This window comes from Lepidochelys olivacea, assembly GCF_965140295.1.
Source record: "Lepidochelys olivacea isolate rLepOli2 genome assembly, chromosome: 1".
In the NCBI taxonomy this organism is placed as follows: domain Eukaryota; kingdom Metazoa; phylum Chordata; order Testudines; family Cheloniidae; genus Lepidochelys; species Lepidochelys olivacea.
The window spans coordinates 266422891-266445125 of record NC_140411.1 but is presented as its reverse complement, the minus strand read 5'-3'; the positions used below and the strand labels follow the sequence as shown (position 1 = coordinate 266445125).

General features: G+C 42.9%; 1 protein-coding gene across 1 annotated transcript in view; it reads right to left on the bottom strand.

The window, feature by feature from the left end:
• NUP205 (nucleoporin 205) overlaps window positions 1–11217 on the bottom strand; it is a 76091-nt gene extending 64874 nt beyond the window's left edge. The window contains exons 1-5 of the mRNA XM_084646245.1: window positions 11144–11217; window positions 6875–7017; window positions 5529–5700; window positions 4236–4380; window positions 2704–2863 (exon numbers count right to left, since the gene is read on the bottom strand). Coding sequence (XP_084502371.1) covers window positions 2704–2863; window positions 4236–4380; window positions 5529–5700; window positions 6875–7017; window positions 11144–11171 — 648 coding nt within the window. The 5' untranslated portion in view covers window positions 11172–11217. The remainder of the gene's footprint in view (window positions 1–2703; window positions 2864–4235; window positions 4381–5528; window positions 5701–6874; window positions 7018–11143) is intronic.
• Between the last annotated feature and the right edge of the window lie 11018 nt (window positions 11218–22235).

Sequence of the window (22235 nt, the reverse complement as noted above, 5' to 3'; positions counted from 1 at the left end):
AAGTGAGTGACTGGTCAACAAAATGGCAGATGAAATTCAATGCTGATAAATGCAAAGTAATGCACACTGGAAAAAATACTCCCAACTAATACGTACAAAACGATGGAGTCTAAATTAGGTGTTACCACTCGAGAGAGAGAGAGAGATCTTGGAGTCATCACGGATAATTCTCTGAAAAATCTGTTCAATGCACAGCTAACAGTCAAAAAGAGCTAACAGAATGTTAGGAACCATTAGGAACGGGATAGATAAAAAGACATAAAAATATCATGACACTATATAAATACATGGTACACCACAACTTGACCAGAGCTGCGAGCAGTCTTCACCAGCTTAAAAGAGATATATTATAACTGGAAAAGGTACAGAGAAGGGCTACAAACATGATTAGGTGTATGGAACAGCTTCCATATGAATAGAGATTAAAAAGACTGGGTCTGTTCATCTTAGAAGAGAGGTAACTAAGAGGGGATATGATAGAGGTCTATAAAATCATGACTGATGTGGAGAAAGTGAAAGTGTTATTTACTCCTTCACATAACACAAGAACCAGAGGGTCATCCAATAAAATTAATAGGCAGCAGGTTTAAAACAAACATACGGAAGTGTTTCACAAAATGCAATCCACCTGTGGAACTTCTTGCCAGAGGATGTTGTGAAGGGCAAAAGTATAACCAGGTTAAAAAAATTATATAAGTTCATAGAGGATAGGTCCAGCAATAGCTAAGATGGTCCAGAACACAACCCCACCCTCTGGGTATCCCTAAATCTCCGACTACCAGAAGCTGGGACTAGACAACAAAGGATGGCTCACTCTATAATTTCCCTGTTCTGTTTGTTTGCTCTGAAGCATCTGGCATTGGCCACTGTGGGAAGACAGGATACTGGGCTAGATGGACCATTGGCCTGACCCTGTATGGCCATTCTTTATGTTCTTATGCATTTTATCTGTAACAGACTCCCCCAAAGTCCATCGTGTATTTGAATAGCTTTTGTATATCAGCCAAAGGGGACAGAGTTCAAATCTGGAATATTCCCCCTACTTCACTGATTTGGTGCCTTTGGGTCACTCAGTAAAAATCAGATTTCATTTGGCTGTATTTTAAGAGTTCCTAAACTGTACCTGACACATGCTCACCGGTAAAATACGAAAACTAACCATCTGCCAATGTCCCATTTTTATTGTGCATGTATTTTTATTAATAGTGAAAAATTGATTAGATAATCTTTCAATATACCAATGGATTTGTGCATGTATGCATATTATAGTTGAGTATAATATCAGTTTTAATTAATATGTAGAATATTCTGGAGTATCATCTGTAAAATTGTATATGGAAGGAAGCAAAGGTCTGAAATACATTTTCTAATCTGCTTTAATGTTGGTTTAACATTCATACAAAACATTTAATGTAAATATCATTGTTCTTTACATGATTCCTGGAGTAACATCGAAGTAGATGAGAGACTAGCTCCTTGCTTTAGGCCCCCAAACTGCCAAGACCATATATTATTATACTTTCCAGAAGGACTGTCACTATGAGCAGTAAGCACAGAAAAAAAAATTGTAATGTTAAAGTTTGGGTCTGATCCACTTCCCATTGCAGACAGTGGCTACACGCACAAGAACTCTCAAGGGTGCAGAAATGAGCACTCTATTTTCAAGTACTTTTCAGTATTTACTATTAGAGGTATATCTTGCCAAATTAAATTTAACACAGCTGGATATACAAAATATGCTTAAATGACTGGACCCTATTTTGTCCTGTTTTATTTATTTTTGAAATACAGTTCTCCATTTTTAATCCCCCTCTTTTTTTTTTTTTTATTTGTAGTGCTTAAAGTAAAAAAAAAAAATTACTTTGTGTTCTAGATTTTATGCTATATCTTTATATTTAATTTGCTCTTCTGTTGTCCTTGCTTCTACTACTTTGCTGAAGGTAGAGAGGGGCTGCTCTGGTAAAGAGTAGGGGAATTCGTGCAGGACAAGCAGGCAGAAACCCACCCCCTGAACTGGGGAAGCCAAGTTATTCACAATACCTCATCCAGTGACAAAGGATGAAGAAGCAGAGCGAAGGAAAATAAAAATCATCATCGGTAATTTTGGAGACAGGGGAGAAAGATGCCACTACAACCCACCAGCAGATCTGAGGGAAGGAAAGAAGCTAGAATCACAAGCAAGGGAAGGAGATGACAAGAGTATCAGCAGTGGATCAGCAGGCTGAGAGAGAGCTTTTGATTTACCTCAGCAGTCCCTGTCTGCAACTACTATCAGAAACCAGAATGTTGGCTTTTTTAATCCTTGGTTTTTTACTCCTGAAAGCTGCAGCATATAGCCTTCATTAGTTCTTTTCTCACCATCCAAACACAACTGCGGCCACAAGTTCCTGCTTCCTCAAACTGAATCCTCTCTTTTATTTGATATAGTGTCCCACCCTGAAAGCTGGAACCGTCTGGTTGATCAGTCTCTGCTCACCAGCTGATCTCCAGAATGTCTTGGACCCTGCCCTCAATCAGTAAGTGGAAGAAGTAGCAAATGAGGAGAAAATTATCTAAAACCAGAGTATAACTTAAAAAGAAATAAACAAACTGCCAATGAGATTTTATTTCAGAGAAGACCCACAAATTTAAAACAAAATATTCTGCAGGGGATTATAACTACATTTTAATCTTTGCAGTAATTTGCCGAAGTGATTCTCTTACCTCTTTGCGATGTTTCTCACTGCCCAGACCTCGCTCCCTTTGTAGTTTCTCAAACTCACTGTTCACATTGATATGAGATACCAGATTTAGGATCTTCTGAGTCAAACCCTGCTCCATCAGCTCATCTGTAAAGCGTGTTGTCATGGACACCAACTCTGTGCTAAAATGAAGAGACACAACGTATTAACAACTGAAACAACAAATAATGCTATTCCTGACCACAGTAGAAGAAATGTGATGAACAAGGCTATGATTTAGTCAACGGAAGTCACAACAGTCATGGATTCCGTGACTTCACCGGACCTCCATGACGTCTACGCTTCAGGTGGGACTGTGCGCCCCTGCCCTGCAACTGGGGCTAGTAGGAACAAGGACCCTGCAGCCCCAGCCCCGGGGCTTCTGCCAGGGATGTGTGCCCTAGCCCCGCGTCGTCCCGAGCTTGGCAGCGGCTGCAGCCAGGGCCGTGTGCTCCTGCCCAGCAGTGTCCCGGCTTGGCAGTGGCTGCAGCCGCGGCCGTGTACCTCAGCCCTGCAGTTTCCTGAGCAGTGCGCCCTTGCCTGGCAGCATCCCGGGCTTGGCGGGGCTGCAGCCAGGGCTGCGCGCCCGCTTTGCATCTTCCCAGGGCCATGCACCTTTGTAATTCCTCCATTACCTTCACTGTAAGTAACAATGCCCACATTCACATTCTACAGACTTCTCTTCCTCAGCAATCCTTGCAACTGGGCAAATTTCCATAGCCCCACCACTCCAGTGAATTATCCATAAATTGATCATCCCTATTACACTAGGGTATTTGTGATTACACTATATCCCAACTCAATACAAACTATGTTAGTATACATGGAGTCAACCAGCCAAGGTATGCTTCTACTATATACTGTATACTGTATTTGTTTTGTATTTCACCAAGAGTACCTCACATGCACATATTAATTTCTACAATAAAATTTGCATTTAAATAAAAATAAGTTAAAATTTCTCTGCTTCCCAGACTGTAAGAGCTAGGAGTCTTGCAAAGGCAGAGAACTCAGTCTGCGTAGTGGACACAAGCACTTCACAACATGCTTGAGTGACTACCACTTGTCAGTGCTTGGAGCAGCATTAACTGGCTCTTAAGGGAGCAGCACTTGCCACAACACAGAGCCAGAAGGTGAAGGGCTATACAGGAGCAGAAGAAAAGGGGAATCCCAGGTAATCAATAAAATGTATTTAAAATATGGAAGGTTTCAGAGTAGCAGCCATGTTAGTCTGTATTTGTGAATGCATCCGATGAAGTGAGCTGTAGCTCACGAAAGCTTTGCTCAGATAAATTGGTTAGTCTCTAAGGTGCCACTAGTACTCCTTTTCTTTTTAAAATATGGAAGAATACTGTGCTGAAAAGACATGAAAGCAACACCATCAAGGTATAGCGAACAAATCTGAAAATTCTTACACCCCCAAAAACTAACCAGCCTAGAAGCCATCAGTGGCCAACACACAGAGCTTTTTAGCATGCCTCACATCCAAGTCCCAAACGTAACTAAAAGACAGACCTGAGTTCCAGTGTCCATGTCTTGCCCCGCCGTGACTGGATGAGGGCTCGCAGTGAATTGGCAATGCATCTCTTTCCATCCCAGTACAAAAGAACTGCCACTAAACCCCTTGTAAGGCCAGGAAAATGAGGTTGCTGGTGCTCCCCTACAGAATTAAAAATATAGAACCACCAAAAAAAAAAAAAACAACCCTCAACATACGTAATCAATCACATCTTTGTATTTGATCATCTTATTTTTTTTAAATAGAAGTACAACAAGCCTATAACAAAACTCTGAGTCCAAATTATATTTGAAAACAAATATTTATCTTACCCTCATAAACTGCTATTGTCCTTTGCTTGTGCAGTGTAATTGTACTTAAAAGTCAGTTTTTCAGTGCTCATTCAGACAGAAAACCTTAATTTCCAATTTTGTTTAATTTGCTTCAGAACTTCATGATGACCTCTCACAGGTGACCAACATTTTACCAGCAAGGTCATATCCACATTTAATAAAAATAGGCATATTCAAAAAACTCATATCAGATGTGACAAAGTAGCAGATAATGATTCCTAATGGAATAGATTTTTTAAAAAACAGACTTTAAAGTCAGAAGAGATTATGATGATCATCTAGTCTGCCTTCCTGCACACTGGAGGCCACAGAACTTCACCCACCCCCTCATGTAATAGACCCATAACCTCTGGCTGAATTACTGACATCCTCAAATCATGATTTAAAGACTTCAAGTTAAAGAGAATTCACAAACATCATCACTTTTCTGCCTGTCAGATAATGTGGATTACTTGCAATCATATTACTCATATCCTGAGCATCAGCTTCTATGTCATGGTACACAGTACAGCCATAAGCTTATAGTACAATTAACACACACGTCACAAAATGATTCACTACTACATTGTTTTATGGAGAAATTAATAATCAGCTATAAGTAATCAATTATTTCTTGAATCCAGTGATAAATTGCTTGTCCAAAGTAACTAACAATCTTGACTGAGAGCTCACTATAGATTATTTCCCCTTTTACAATGACTGACTAAAATAATTTAATGGATTCAAAATATTATTTTTCTACCGCATTACAGTACTAGGAATCATTTTAGATCTTTATGAACATCTTACAGAGTTGGACACTAAAGCCCTAATCCAACAGAGCATTTAAACATGTGCTTAGCTCTAAATAAACGAGTAGTTCCAATAAGAAGCCTGTAGGAATTGAATTGCCCCAACTCTCAGGATGTATTTAGCGTTCAATGAAACTATTGTCCCCTCAGTTCAGTGCCTCCTTACCAGCTAGAAGGAGCTCAACAGCTGCCAGCTCTCCAATATCAAAGAGGTCACTCAGGATAAAGGCTTCTCTAATGAGCTGCTCTGGCAAAAGTCTGGTACCCTGCTGACCCTGGATGGCAACCCCTTCAGTACTTGCCTTCTGAATCTTCTCATGCTGTTGCACATTCTTTGGCTATAAAAGAAATAAGTAACAGAAGTTCCCAAAATGGCAAGATGCGGAACAATTATTCATTTCTGTCAAAGCTGATCAGAGAGCAAGCAAAGCTTCTCACATTAATTCTTCTTTACAACTACCACTCTGACATGTTAGGCTTTCATCACAAGCATTGCCTATATTTTTTACATTCAGGTAGTAAAGGTGTCCTCAAAGTTATTTCACAGTGTAATGCAGAGCAAGGCTTCTTGTGAGGCTACACCAAAAATGATCTTATATCATCAGTGCTGGAGCTTACTTTACTTAGAATTATTTAAGCTCTCAAAGTAGCTTTTGATATATTCCCAACAGGAATTTTCCCATCAGAAACTGATCTAACCTTGAGGAAAGACAGCATGAATGTTGATGAGAAACTGTTAAAGAATAAATAGTTTTACAAATAATATATTATTCCTTTTTTGGATGTCGGTCAACTGCTAAAATGTAGAGAAACAAGATCTTATATGTGACTAAAGTCTTCAACCTATCAACTTTACAAATAAAAATGAAAACTTCAACCATAAATGTTGCAGGAAAGATATTTTTTCCTTACTGTAATGTTATTTTTAAACAGATATCTACTCCTCCATCAGTCAAGTGCTAAATGGGTTTTTCCACCTCATCCCACAATCTTCAGGAGGAGCATCCCGTATGCTTTTTATTTTCAGATTGTTACCTGTTTTGCCTGCTGGCATGCTTAAGTAACTGCATCATAAGCATGGAAAAAACACAAGAAGAAATAATTATGTGCTCCATCTCAGAAGCCTGGATCAAATAGAAAAACCCATCAGCACTCAATTGACTGAGCAGAGGGTATTGTGATGGATAAATAAAGTATCCCTCTGCAAACAGTCTGTTTGAAAACCAATGAAACAAAATTATGATCAACATTAAATTATTTAAGTGTTCAATTGCAAAAGAAGCCAGATAAATAATAAGACTCTTTCAAGTAATTTTTATTCTTATAGCACCTAAAGGTTCCAACCAGTATTGCGACCCCATTGTGCAAGGCACTGGATAAATATAAAACACAGGATAATCACTCTTTGAGGTTGGGGCTAATCTTAAAAAAGGAAAGAAAAAAAGTCAAGACAAACAAAGCACACTAGTCTCTCCCCAACCCACTACAAAAGAGAAAAAGTTAGTTAATTACCGGATTTCTGTACAGTGAGATAAAGTCAGGTTTGTGTTTCTTTAAAACCTGGTCCAGGAGATGGATGGCTTCAGGTTGCCTTTTCCAGATACCATTTACCACTGTTTGCCAGATGTCCTTGTATGGACCCCACAAACTGGCAGCTAAAAAGAAAAAAGGTTTGAAAAAAAAAATCGTATTGTAAGTGGGAAGAGTAGAGGAAAGATTATTTCTCCACACAGTACATTCTAGAAACAGACTATTATTTACATTTACTGCATAGTCTCAACATGAAAACACGGGAAGTTATGCAAACAAATCTTTTACATCCAAAATGAGAATATGCCACTGAATAAAGACAATGCTTTTCTTATATTGGGAGGTGGAAATCTCCTTGGATTGGGCAGGGAGGGGACAGGGAGTGGAGAAGAGATGAAGATGACAATTGATAAATTCTGGAACCATATTTTCTTTACACAGACATATTTGTTACAGATATAGGCCTGATCCTGCATCCTATCAACTTCAGCAGGACTACTGGGATAAGTAAGGGTTGAAGAGTGCACCAGAATCAAGTGAGGCAAAGCGAGCTTCCTGTTTTCAGCTGTTGATACAACAGACCAAAATGGAACAAAATCAACAATATCAGAAACTATACATGAACAACAGTGCTCTGTCATATTTGATTTATTATTACATCTCTCTCTATGTAAAACATTTTGTTAAGCTATTAAGTTATATATAACCTTTCAAATGTTGTCAACCTTTTCTGATTTTAACAGAAATACAGTTTACAAGGTGATTTTTATTCACCAGATTGTACTATATTAATAAGTTTTTTTCCCTGATGTTTGTTGCTGCCATACCACATGACAGGAGATTGAGAAATACAGTAAACAAAAAAAAACAAAAAAAAAAACCTAAGAAAGCATTGTATTGATCAACATCTGACAGAGGTGTAAATTCTGGCTATTAATATTTTATACATAAATCCTTAGGACTAGATAATACATGTTCATCCTCTACAGCAATAAAAAGGTCAGTTATACAAATATGAATTTGTTTTACAATACAAAAAGATTAATGAAGCAGCATTAACTTAGTACACTGAGATGCTTTTCATAAGGGTTATTTTTGGAAGCTACCCTGTGTTACCAATTGTTGTTTAGGCCAAGTCTCAGACCCTATTCTATAATCCAACTCTCCTCCTTCACTTGTTGCCACTGGCACAAGTTTTGCTTGGAAATGCTATATCTGAATTTAGCATTGAGGATGAGCGATCTCTCCACATTAGAAAGGATATCATTCTGGATCAAAGTTTCTTTGCACAGGGAGGAATTTAGGAAACTTACACTAAAAGTTTACTTACTTTCTTTCACCAGCACATACACAAACAACAGCATCCTACATTATCAACAGCAAACTTAATATTCAAACACTGATACCATAATGCAGAATCATTCTTCAGTCTAGATAGTAAAACTGGAAACAGTCTGAAGGCATGATATTTGGTAAATAATTCCTGCCTACAGAGTATAATCTAGTATTCTGATGGTTAAAAAAAAAAACTCTCCAAATAACCAGCTACCAATCTAACAGAAATGTCAAAGTTTCATTTGCTAGATATATCTGATATTCCTGAAACAATTTACATATTCTTCCCAAAACAAATCACCACCAAGAGTACCTACTGTATTATTATTTGTATTGCAGTATGCCTAGAGGCCACCAAATCAAGGATCAGGGCCCCACTATGCTAGGTACTGCACAACACATCTAACATAAAGATGGTCTCTGCCCCAAAGAGCTTTCAATCGAATGCCTTGTCTACACACACAACTTGAAATACTTTAACTAAAACTGGGTTAGGCTTTGCTTTCACTGCAAAAAGGTGTAACGACCTCAGCGTAAACTATCTCAGTGTAAACTCATAGTGGAGACAAGGCACATATAGTCTGTATCAGCAGAAAGAATGAGGAATACTTATGGCACCTTAGAGACGAACAAATGTATTTGAGCATAACCTTTTGTGGGTCTCTAAGGTGCCACAAGTGCTCCTCGTTCTTTCTGCTGATACAGACTAACATGGCTACCACTCTGAAACATTTAAACTCAGTGTTACTAGTAGAGGTCAACTTTATATTGGCAACCTGGGGTTTACTTCGACTAACTACTCGAGGAATGAACTACCCATTCCTTGTCTCCACCATGAGTTTACACTGAGATAGCGATACTTTTTTGCAGTGAAGACATAGCTTTAGTTAAACCAATGCAACCTCTATAAACATGTTCGTCAGTTTACACAAGGCCTATATCAATTTAGTTTAAGTCCAACTAGCAGTTCACCTTAGCCAACCAGTGAAAGTAGTAGCAGAATGAAACTGACAATTCTGATCTGTTTCATTATTTCTAAACAGTCTTGGAAACAGCAGAAAATGGAGCCCAACCATGTCTATTTTGCTCTGTGACAGCTGGAGGAAAACACCAAATTCTGTGAATATGGGAAAGAAACAGGGGAAGACAAAAAAGGAAAGCTCAAAAAAGAGGTTTCAGAGTAACAGCCGTGTTAGTCTGTATTCGCAAAAAGAAAAGGAGTACTTGTGGCACCTTAGAGACTAACCAATTTATTTGAGCATGAGCTTTCGTGAGCTACAGCTCACTTCATCGGATGCATACCGTGGAAACTGCGGAAGACATTATATACACACAGAGACCATGAAACAATACCTCCTCCCACCCCACTGTCCTGCTGGTAATAGCTTATCTAAAGTGATCATCAAGTTGGGCCACTCCCAGCACTTCTGTAGTTTCCACGGTATGCATCCGATGAAGTGAGCTGTAGCTCACGAAAGCTCATGCTCAAATAAATTGGTTAGTCTCTAAGGTGCCACAAGTACTCCTTTTCTTTTTTCAAAAAAGAGGGAAGCCAAAACAGGGAAAGGGAACAAAAAACCTTTAGAGAGTGAAGCGCTTTCCACTCTACAGCATCTAGAAGACAAAAAAGACAGGAGCACATTTCCACCATTTCTTAGCTAAGCACGGATTCTCTGAGCAGGATCCAACAGTACCCTGGTGGGAATTACAGCATGTCCTCGCCACAAGATGGATTGAGAATGGTGTTGTATGCACATGTTCATCTGGACCCAGCTGCAGCTCCATCATCCTCTCCCATAATCTCAAGGATGTTTTAGTAGTTTATTTCAAATCAAAGCAAAGATTCTTCTTCATGAAAAATAAGCCACATGCAATGGCCTCAATCCTTAAAACACGTACACGCTTCACTTTAAGTGGGGGAGTATTGCCATTGGCTTCAAGTGTTAATAGGACGGGGCTAAATCTGGTTCAGCTATTTCCAGTTTAGGAGTAGGGCTGTTTCTAAAAGGTTAGGGTTTAGATGTTGGAAATATACCTGCTGGAGGGAAACTCTCTGCACCCATTAGGGAGTAATGAACACACCAGATAGCACAACGGAGCAGGGGGTTCTGCCTCCCAAAACCTCATCTTCCTCATGTTACCTAGGTTGCCAACTCTCACAGTTTCATTATTTATATTGCTATAGTGGCTAGGAGCCCTAGTCTTGGACCAGAACACAGTTATGCCAGGCGCTGTGCAAAAGAACAAAGAGTCCCTGCACCAAGCAGTGTACAGTCCAAGAGTGAGACAAGAAACGAGAGATGGATTCAGCAGACGGGGGACTACAAGGAAATGAGATAGCATTGGTCAGCACCATAAACTGTGGGCTCAGCTCACCAGCAGCCTAACTGTTGTCATAGGATTTGCTGACTCGGGACACATTTTGTTTTTCTTAGCGCTCCAGCTCCGGGACTCTTGTGATTACGCGAGACTCAAGAGTTTTTATTTCCATGCTGGAGGTGCGGCTCTAGCCTTGGCGGCTGCAGAGAACAACCGGGTGGCGGGGAGGGCCGAGAGCCCCTCGGGGCTCAGAAACCAAAAGGCAAAGAACAAGCCTCCATCTATTTATTTGACTGCCGCGGGGGGAGCCGCTGGTGCAGGCTCTTTACCAGCTGGGGACACGGCGCCCGGCAGCCGCTGCCGGACCCAGACTCCGAGAAACGGGCGGGGCAGGAACAGCCGGGGCCTCGCCCACGCCCGTCGGGCCGGAGCCGCGGGGCCCCGCGCGGGGACAGGGGCCGCAGACGGCGCCTCCTCCACTCCCCCCCGCCAGGAGCTCCTGGCCCCGACGGGGCGCCCCCGCCTGCCCATGGGGGGGGAGCACGAGCCGGTGCCGCGCCGCCCCCGATAACCGCCCTCGCCAGAGGTTCGTTTTACCTGAATTTACCGCCAACAGCGCCGCCATCTTGGAAATCCACGAACAGGCAGGCGCCCCCGGCGCAGAGAGGCCCAGAAAGAGCTGGGGCGCCCAATGCGCTGCCTGCCTAGAAATATCACTCTCCTCGCCGCCTACAGGGAACGCTACTCCCCGTAAAACCCTAGTGGGAGGGTCCCTAATATGTTTATAAACTATACGCCGCACCCCGGGCAGGACTGCCTTGGAAAGCCGGGGTCTACATGGGCAGAGCGCGATGCATGCTGGGAATTGTAGTTCATTTCTGGATTGTATGAAATTATGCAAACGACTGAACTAAAATTCCCACATAGCCCATCTGTCCCCACACTCTTCACCCAAGGTGAAACAGGATGGATGAATGTGTTCAGGACCTTTATTCTCCTCAATAAAAAAACCACATTACTAGTGAGCCCATTATCATATGTGCAAAACGTTAAAAAATATATATTTGCACAAGGACCACACCAGGGACAAAATCTACTCACCCACCTTTGAATCGGAAAAAAGTGTTATCTTACTGTCCTGTTTAATAAATAAATAAACTATTTGATTAAAAAAACTAGAATTTCCAAAGGTTATATTAATATAACCTGTTTAAGTAGTCACAATGACCAACCTTTCCTCCTCTATGTGATCCTTTATAATTTTCTCAGAAAAGGTTGGGTTTTTTTTTACTAGAATGTATATTAACAAGCTGGACTGCAATGTTACAAACTAGATCAATGTCTGACAGGAAAACAGACCTCATGTCCCATCTTGATTATCACTACAAAAGATTTTTTTTTCCTGCTGATAATAGCTCATCTTAACTAATTAGCCTCTCACAGTTTGTATGGTAACTTCCAACTTTTATATATATATATATATATATCTTACTGTATGTTCCATTCTATGCATCCAATGAAGTGGGCTATAGCCCACAAAAGCTTATGCTCTAATAAATGTGTTAGTCTCTAAGGTGCCACAAGTACTCCTGTTCTATTTACAAAAATGACACAATTGTAATAAAAATAAGTATTAACAGTGTGCAACTTAGTTTATATTATGGTCTGTGAAGTGAGTTCTATAGCAATTATAGTCTTAATAGGAGAAGTCATTGGGAAGCATTAGTGTGCTTGTTTCCTTATTAATTATATATTTCATATTAATGGTTTCTTTGTATTAATGTGTTTTCTACTTTTATTAAAACATTTTCAATGGGACTGCTCACAGTAATAAAATTAGGCACATGTATAAGTGTTCACAGGATCAGGGCCACAATTGGAACCTTATGAGCCAATCAGACTCTATGCATACAGTTTTCAGAGTAGCAGCCTTGTTAGCCTGTTTCCGCAAAAAGAAAAGGAGGACTTGTAGCACCTTAGAGGCTAACCAATTTATTTGAGCATAAGCTTTCGTGAGCTACAGCTCACTTCATGCATCCAATGAAGTGAGCTGTAGCTCATGAAATCTTATGCTCAAATAAATTGGTTAGTCTCTAAGGTGCCACAAGTCCTCCTTTTCTTTATGCATACAGTGTTGTTGTAGCTGTGTCAGTCCCAGGATATTACAGACAGAAGGTGGGTGAAGTAATTTCTATTTTTGGACCAACTTCTGTTGGTGAGAGAGACAAGCTTTCAAGCTTACACAGGGCTCTTCTTCAGGTCTGAAGTTGGTCTGGAAAAAAATATTACCTCACCCACCTTGTCTCGCTAATCAGATACTATGTTTCATAACTCCCATCTTACATAATGAAAACAATATATATAAGTGTTATCCCTCTCAATTTTTTTCCTCCCTTCCTTTTTCAGGTCCTGATGAAGAAAGTGTCTTCCGTTATGTTACCTCTCCTTAGAGCCATCACTGTAGGAAAATATTCCTGAAATGTGTGCCCTAAGAAAAGTATGTGATTGCATTCATTTCTATAGACACTAGAAAATTTCCCAGTTTTTCAACTAAAAGCCATAAACCAATATACACATTTTAGGTTTTCAAAAACTGAATATCTTCAATTTCTGCAGCTGTTCATTAAAAAACTGGGAAATTTTGAAAGAAACAAATATTTTCAAAAAATGTTTTTTGGTGAAAAATGGCCTTTGTTCTAGAAAAAAATAATTTACCAAAAAATAAAACTAAATTTTAATTTAAAAAAAATCTTTAAGTTTTTGACTCATTCTAAAAGCAAATGTATTGGATTTGGAATCATATGTCTTGTAGTCTTTGATTATAGACTAGAGTTTTCTATCCTGGACACTAAGGGACCTAGCCATCCCAATGGAGTTCAACATGGGGCAAGGAACATTTCAATTGTGACAAGATCAGTAGTCTCAAAAGACAGTTGAGGAAAGGACTGTCAGAAATTAAGAGGAAAATGCACAGAAGAGACTTGGACACATATCTAGAGCGAAGGAAGGTGTACTAATATCTGACAAATCTCCCACATCTGAATATCGCCTACTGCCCACCTGCTTTGAAATAGTATCTCTTGCAAGGCTCTTCCAGCCATTATAGTGATTGCAACTTTTCTTCAGCATATTCCCATAGAGATAGGAGATGCCTTCAAGAGACACATTTATGTCAGCGGCCAATAGCCTAACATTTTCACACTTGAATTTTATTAAAATTAAGTTTGTCTTGCTGCAAAACCATGTTCGACAAACTATATCCACGGAAAGCAGACAGCAAATACTGACGAAGTAGAGGGGAGAAACACAACAGGATAGGAGAGGAAAGAAAAGAGACAATACAGAGAAAGCAGAGACTCTGGAGAGTCAGGATGAATTAGGGAGAGACAACTGAGGAAAAGAGACAAAAGCCAGAAGAAAGGGATTACAATGGAGAGTAGTCAAAGCAGAAAGAGGAGAGATGGAAAGAAAGCAAGAACGAGAAAACACATCCTGCCAGAAAGAATTCCTCTCACAGAGCTTGAAGAGTAAATATTTGAGAAAGGGATATCTTTTCTTTAGACCATTGCTCACATTGAACTAATTTGTTTATTTTAATAAAAGGAATTGTATTCCGTAAACTCTTCCTCATTCTGGTCCTGGCCATTCGTCAATTATAGATCTAGCCTCCTCAGAGGTCAGAAAATGACAGAGGTGACGGGAGACTCAAATTTTTTGATCTCAGGTAGGAAAAAATGGTGCAAGAGAGGGGGTGGAAATTGAAAGTAAAAAAGATAAAGCAGAAAACAAAAATAGGAAACTGATTTATTCTGGCAGAAGGGAAGGTTACCACATTTCTTTTGGCATTAAGATGTTTCCAGATTGTACGCGTTAAAAAAGAATCCCATTGGAAGAGGAGATCCTGTGTAACCCGCACAGATGTAACATTGAAAACTTCCAGATAATTCATTGACATGCTCTGCCAATAGCTTAGATAGCAGCAACAACAACAAAATACAATGAAAAATGAGTAGGAGAGGAGATCCTTCAGGAAGAACATACAGTTTGGCCTGGTCTATTTACAGTTTTTATACCAGTTCAATTTTGTGTGTGGGTATGATTTTTTTTTTACCAAAATAGTTATATCAATACACTTGGGTGAATTCAGTTACACTGGTACAGTAGTACCTAATAGCAGTATAGCTTATTCCCTTTCATGTATGTGAATAAGTTATACTGGTATAAGCACCCTTGTAGTGTTCAAACTAGGGAATTTGTAACGCTTTATCTATACTGATATAGTCCACACTAGGGAGGTTGTACTGCTTTAACAACACTGATATAGTTAAAGTAGTACAACTTTTGGTGTAGACAAGCCCCTTAGACAATGATCCTTTGCTTATTCCTACTTTATTTGTTATCTTGTAATTTATGATCCCATTGTTCACACAGAATCACAAAAAGGGGGAATATGTCTTAGGGTATGTCTACATTACGAAATAAGGTCGAATTTTTAGAAGTCGGTTTTTTAGAAATCGGTTTTATATATTCGAGTGTGTGTGTCCCCACAGAAAATGCTCTAAGTGCATTAAGTGCATTAACTCGGCGGAGTGCTTCCACAGTACTGAGGCTACAGTCGACTTCCGGAGCGTTGCACTGTGGATAGCTATCCCACAGTTCCCGCAGTCTCCGCTGCCCATTGGAATTCTGGGTTGAGATCCCAATGCCTGATGGGGCTAACACATTGTCGCAGGTGGTTCTGGGTACATACCGTCAGCCCCCCGTTCCCTCCCTCCCTCCGTGAAAGCAAGGGCAGACAATCGTTTCACGCCTTTTTTCATGAGTTACCTGTGCAGATGCCATACCACGGCAAGCATGGAGCCCGCTCAGGTAACCGTCACCCTATGTCTCCTGGGTGCTGGCAGATGCGGTACGGCATTGCTACTCAGTAGCAGCAACCCATTGCTTTCTGGCAGCAGACAGTGCAGTACGACTGATAGCCGTCCTGGTCATGTCCGAGGTGCTCCTGGCCACGTCGGCTGGGAGCGCCTGGGCAGACATGGGTGCAGGGACTAAATTTGGAGTGACTTGACCAGGTCATTCTCTTTAGTCCTGTAGTCAGTCCTATTGAACCATCTTATGGTGAGCAGGCAGGCGGTACGGATTGCTAGCAGTCGTACTGTACCATCTTCTGCCGGGCAGGCAAGAGATGAGGATGGCTAGCAGTCCTACTGCACCATCTTCTGCTGAGCAGCCATGAGATGTGGATGGCATGCAGTCCTTCTGCACCGTCTGCTGCCAGCCAAAGATGTAAAAGATAGATGGAATGGATCAAAACAAGAAATAGACCAGATTTGTTTTGTACTCATTTGCCTCCTCCCCCGTCTAGGGGACTCATTCCTCTAGGTCACACTGCAGTCACTCCCAGAGAAGGTGCAGCGAGGTAAATCTAGCCATGTATCAATCAGAGGCCAGGCTAACCTCCTTGTTCCGATAAGAACAATAACTTAGGTGCACCATTTCTTATTGGAACCCTCCGTGAAGTCCTGTCTGAAATACTCCTTGATGTAAAGCCACCCCCTTTGTTGATTTTAGCTCCCTGAAGCCAACCCTGTAAGCCGTGTCGTCAGTCGCCCCTCCCTCCGTCAGAGCAACGGCAGACAATCGTTCCGCGCCTTTTTTCTGTGCGGACGCCATACCAAGGCAAGCATGGAGGCCGCTCAGCTCACTTTGGCAATTAGGAGCACATTAAACACCACACGCATTATCCAGCGGTATATGCAGCACCAGAACCTGGCAAAGCGATACCGGGCGAGGAGGCGACGTCAGCGCGGTCACGTGAGTGATCAGGACATGGACACAGATTTCTCTGAAAGCATGGGCCCTGGCAATGCATGCATCATGGTGCTAATGGGGCAGGTTCATGCTGTGGAATGCCGATTCTGGGCTCGGGAAACAAGCACAGACTGGTGGGACCGTATAGTGTTGCAGGTCTGGGACGATTCCCAGTGGCTGCGAAACTTTCGCATGCGTAAGGGCACTTTCATGGAACTTTGTGACTTGCTTTCCTCTGCCCTGAGGCGCATGAATACCAAGATGAGAGCAGCCCTTACAGTTGAGAAGCGAGTGGCGATAGCCCTGTGGAAGCTTGCAACGCCAGACAGCTACCGGTCAGTTGGGAATCAATTTGGAGTGGGCAAATCTACTGTTGGGGCTGCTGTGATGCAAGTAGCCCACGCAATCAAAGATCTGCTGATATCAAGGGTAGTGATCCTGGGAAATGTGCAGGTCATAGTGGATGGCTTTGCTGCAATGGGATTCCCTAACTGTGGTGGGGCCATAGACGGAACCCATATCCCTATCTTGGCACCGGAGCACCAAGCCGCCGAGTACATAAACCGCAAGGGGTTCTTTTCAATAGTGCTGCAAGCTCTGGTGGATCACAAGGGACGTTTCACCAACATCAACGTGGGGTGGCTGGGAAAGGTACATGACGCTTGCATCTTCAGGAACTCTGGTCTGTTTCAAAAGCTGCAGGAAGGGACTTTATTCCCAGACCAGAAAATAACTGTTGGGGATGTTGAAATGCCTATAGTTATCCTTGGGGACCCAGCCTACACCTTAATGCCATGGCTCATGAAGCCGTACACAGGCAGCCTGGACAGTAGTCAGGAGCTGTTCAACTACAGGCTGAGCAAGTGCAGAATGGTGGTAGAATGTGCATTTGGATGTTTAAAGGCGCGCTGGCGCAGTTTACTGACTCGCTTAGACCTCAGCGAAACCAATATTCCCTCAACCATCCCCCCTCCCTGTGGCTAACAGCGGGGAACATTTCTGTTTAGCCACAGGCAAACAGCCCAGCAGGAACGGGCTCCTCTGAGTGTCCCCTGAAGAAAAGCACTCTATTTCAACCAGGTGACCATGAATGATATCTCATTCTCCTGAGGATAACACAGAGAGATAAAGAACGGATGTTGTTTGAACGCCAGCAAACATACACTGCAATGCTTTGTTCTACAATGATTCCCGAGTACGTGTTACTGGCCTGGAGTGGTAAAGTGTCCTACCATGAAGGACGCAATAAGGCTGCCCTCCCCAGAAACCTTTTGCAAAGGCTTTGGGAGTACATCCAGGAGAGCCGCGAATGCCAGGGCAAAGTAATCCTTTCACATGCTTGCTTTTAAACCATGTATAGTATTTTAAAAGGTACACTCACCGGAGGTCCCTTCTCCGCCTGCTGGGTCCAGGAGGCAGCCTTGGGTGGGTTCAGGGGGTACTGGCTCCAGGTCCAGGGTGAGAAACAGTTCCTGGCTGTCGGGAAAACCGGTTTCTCCGCTTGCTTGCTGTGAGCTATCTACAACCTCCTCCTCATCATCATCTTCTTCGTCCCCAAAACCTGCTTCTGTATTGCCTCCATCTCCATTGAAGGAGTCAAACAACACGGCTGGGGTAGTGGTGGCTGAACCCCCTAAAATGGCATGGAGCTCATCATAGAAGCGGCATGTTTGGGGCTCTGACCCGGAGTGTCCGTTTGCCTCTCTGGTTTTCTGGTAGGCTTGCCTCAGCTCCTTCAGTTTCACGCGGCACTGCTTTGGGTCCCTGTTATGGCCTCTATCCTTCATGCCCTGGGAGATTTTGACAAAGGTTTTGGCATTTCGAAAACTGGAACGGAGTTCTGATAGCACGGATTCCTTTCCCCATACAGCGATCAGATCCCGTACCTCCTGTTCGGTCCATGCTGGAGCTCTTTTGCGATTCTGGCACTCCATCATGGTCACCTCTGCTGATGAGCTCTGCATGGTCACCTGCAGCTTGTCATGCTGGCCAAACAGGAAATGAGATTCAAAAGTTCGCGGTTCTTTTCCTGTCTACCTGGCCAGTGCATCTGAGTTGAGAGTGCTGTCCAGAGCAGTCACAATGGAGCACTTTGGGATAGCTCCTGGAGGCCAATACCATCGAATTGTGTCCACAGTACCCCAAATTCGAGCCAGCAAGGCCAATTTAAGCGCTAATCCACTTGTCAGGGGTGGAGTAAGGAAATCGATTTTAAGAGCCCTTTAAGTCGAAATAAAGGACTTCATCGTGTGGACGGGTGCAGGTTTACATCGATTTAATGCTGCTAAATTCGACCTGAAGTCCTAGTGTAGACCAGGGCTAAGTCTACACTTACAAGTTATATCGACATAGCTATATCAGTTAGGGTTGTGAAAAAAAACACACACCCTGACTGACATAGTTATGCCAACAAAACCCACAGTGTAGATGCAGCTATGCTGATGGAAGAATGCTTCTATCATATAGCTAGTCATTTGGGGAGGTGGTGTTTCTACACCAATAGCAAAACTCCTTCTGTCAGCGTAGGCTGCGTCTACACTAAGGGGTTATGCTAGCATACCTATGTCAACATAGTCTCCGTAGTGTAGATATAGCCTAAGGGCATGGCTACACTTGCAGATGTAGAGTGCTTTGAGTTAAACTCGCTGTTGGAGAGTGCAGTAGGGAAAGCGCCGCAGTCTGTCCACACTGACAGGAACAAGCGCACTGGCGTGGCCACATTTGCGGCACTTGCAGCAGCATTGGGAGCAGTGCATTATGGGCAGCTATCCCACAGAGCACCTCTTCCCATTCTGGCGCTGTGGCTTGTGGGAAGGGGGTGGGGGGTGCAGGGCATTCTGGGTCCTGTCCCAACGCCACGTGATGCATCGGTTTGCATCCCAGCAATCCCTGTGCTTCCGTCCACATTTGGTGCCATCTTTCAATGTTTTTGTACTGCGCGCTCTATCTTCCCTTTCAGTCTGTGGGAATGGAGCCCGAACTGCGTCACGTTTGGCAGTCTTCCTGGTCATGGCCCCTTTCCATCATGTCCCTTGATATCTGCCCAAAGGTATCATAATTCCTACATCTGTAGCGCATCTGGGACTGGACAGCTTCCTCCCCTCAAACACTGATGAGGTCCAGCACCTCGCCATTGCTCCATACTGCGGATTGCCTGGCACGTGGAGGCATGGTCACTGGAAACATGCACTGAGAGCACTCCATGCCTGGCTGAGCAAACAGGAAGGGGATTTTCAAAAGTCCCAGAGAATTTAAAGGGCGGGTCTGATGGTTGGTCACCAGAGGGCAGGGCAGTAGAGTTCAAAGTGATGACCAGAGTGGCTAGCAGAGGCATTGTGGGACACTTCTGGGGACCGATCACAGTGCACTATAGGACCAGGGTGTCCACACCGGTGCTGTGGCGCTCCAGCGGGGGCGCAGCAAACATTATTCCACTCGCCGAGGTGGAGTACCAGCAGCACTGTAGCCGTGGAGTCAGAGCACTCTATGTGCCTTGCCAGTGTGGACGGGTAGTGAGCTAGTGCGCCCAGGGCTCCTTTATTGCACTGTAACTCGCAAGTGTAGCCAAGCCCTAAGACTCATTGATCCTGCTGGCTTGGCTCAAGTCATCCCTGGTTTAACCAATGGAGTGTGACCAGAGATGGATTTGACGCATTGTGCTTTAATGATATTCTGAGATAGAGTTTAGACACAAAACAAGAAAAACAGTCAGTTCTGTGGCTTTTACTGAGTATTACATATTTGGTTGTGATATATGAGATCCTCATATGAAAGGTGCTATATACTGTAAGTGGAAATAATTATTCCTAATAATTAAAATTATTAGCACAAGGGACCCTGATTGACATTCTAGGAGCTACCTACTATAATACAAATAAATAATAATATACATAGACATCATAGTTGTGAGCTAAACCACACAGTTATAACAATGGGGTTATTTTAGTATCTTTTTCAATTTACCATAATTTCTTTTCTAGGCTTAATTATTAGTGGCCTTGTTATCACCTGCAGCTTGATGAGTCAGAGTGAAAATTAAAAGGCATTTCTGCATTGTTGCAGACAAAAATGGCTTGTAAAAGAGGTACTCCTTTATGCAAGTACAGTACATTCTTTAAATTGTGGAATGTGCTTGTGCATCCCAAAAGTTGGAAGAGATGCGGTGTTGACTACTGATCAGAGCACAAGAATTTCTGAGACCTGTCCCTGCTCTGACACTGTCTGTGTCTCAGGCCTGGTCTACGCTATGAGTTTATGTTGGATTTAGCAGCGTTAAATCCGAATTAACCCTGCACCTGTCCACACTACGAAGCCATTTTTTCGACATAAAGGGCTCTTAAAACCGATTTCTGTACTCCTCCCCAACGAGGGGATTAGCGCTGAAATTGACATCGCCGTTTCGAATTAGGGTGAGTGTGGACGCAATTCGAAGGTATTGGCCTCCAGGAGCTATCCCACAGTGCACCATTGTGACTGCTCTGGACAGCACTCTGAACTCGGATGCACTGGCCAGGTGTACAGGAAAAGCCCCAGGAACTTTTGAATCTCATTTCCTGTTTGGCCAGGTGAGCTCATCAGCACAGGTGACCATGCAGTCCCAGAATCAAACAGGAGCTTCAGCATGGACCGAACGGGAGGTACTGGATCTGATCGCTGTATGGGGAGAGGAATCCATGCTATCAGAACTACGTTCCAAAAGATGAAATGCCAAAACTTTACAAAAAATCTCAGAGGCTATGAAGGACAGGGGCTACATGAGGGACGCAACACAGTGCCACATGAAACCTAAGGAGCTCAGACAAGCGTACCAGAAAACCAAAGAATCAAACGGATGCTACAGGACAGAGCCTCAGACATGCTGCTTCTATGCTGAGCTGCATGCAATTCTAGGGGGGGCCACCACCACTACCCCACCCCTGTCCGTGGACTCCGATGATGGGGTGAGGATTTTGCGGATGTGGAAGATGAGGAGGAGGAGGACGAGCTTGGGGAGAGCACACAGCACACCGTTCTCCCCGACAGCCAGGATTTTTTTATCACCCTGACTGAAATACCCTCACAACCCAATGAAGCTGGAGAAGGGACCTCCGGTGAGTATACCGTTTTAAAATATAATACATGTTATAAAAACAAGCATTTTTAATGATTAAGTAGCCCTGAGGACTTGGGATGCATTCGTGGCCAGTACTGCTAATGGAAAAGTCTGTTAACATGTCTAGGGATGGAGCAGGAATCCTCCAGTGACATCTCCATGAAGCTCTCCTGGAGGTACTCTAAAAGCCTTTGCAGAAGGTTTCTGAGATAAGCAGCCTTATTCCGTCCTCCATGGTAGGACACTTTACCACGCCATGCTAGTAGCAAGTAATCTGATATCATTGCGTGACAAAGCCTGGCAGCATATGGTCCTGGTGTTTGCTGGCATTCAAGCAACATCCGTTCTTTATCTCTCTGTGTTATCCTCAGGAGAGTGATATTGTTCATGGTAACCTGGTTGAAATAGGGGAAATTAATTAAGGAGACATTCAGAAGTGCCCGTTCCTACTGGGCTGTTTGCCTGTGGCTGAAAAGAAATCCTCCCCGCAGTTAGCCATGCGGTGGGGGGAGGGGGCATTGGTGCTGAGCTGTTCGCGTTTGGCTAGCAGGGATCTTCCCTGATACCAGCCAGGTGGTGGGGGGAGGGAAAAAGCGCTCATCCCAGAGAATTGGATGGGGGAAGGGGTTACTTTGGTTTCTGCTGCTGCACGTTAACAGGAAAACCACAGCACTAAATGGCCAACTCAACAGGCTTTGCTTGGTATGGGAAAGGTTCTGCTGTTATGAAGGTTGCAGAAGCCAAAAGACTATGGCTTACCATGGCTGACTGCAAGCCGAATTC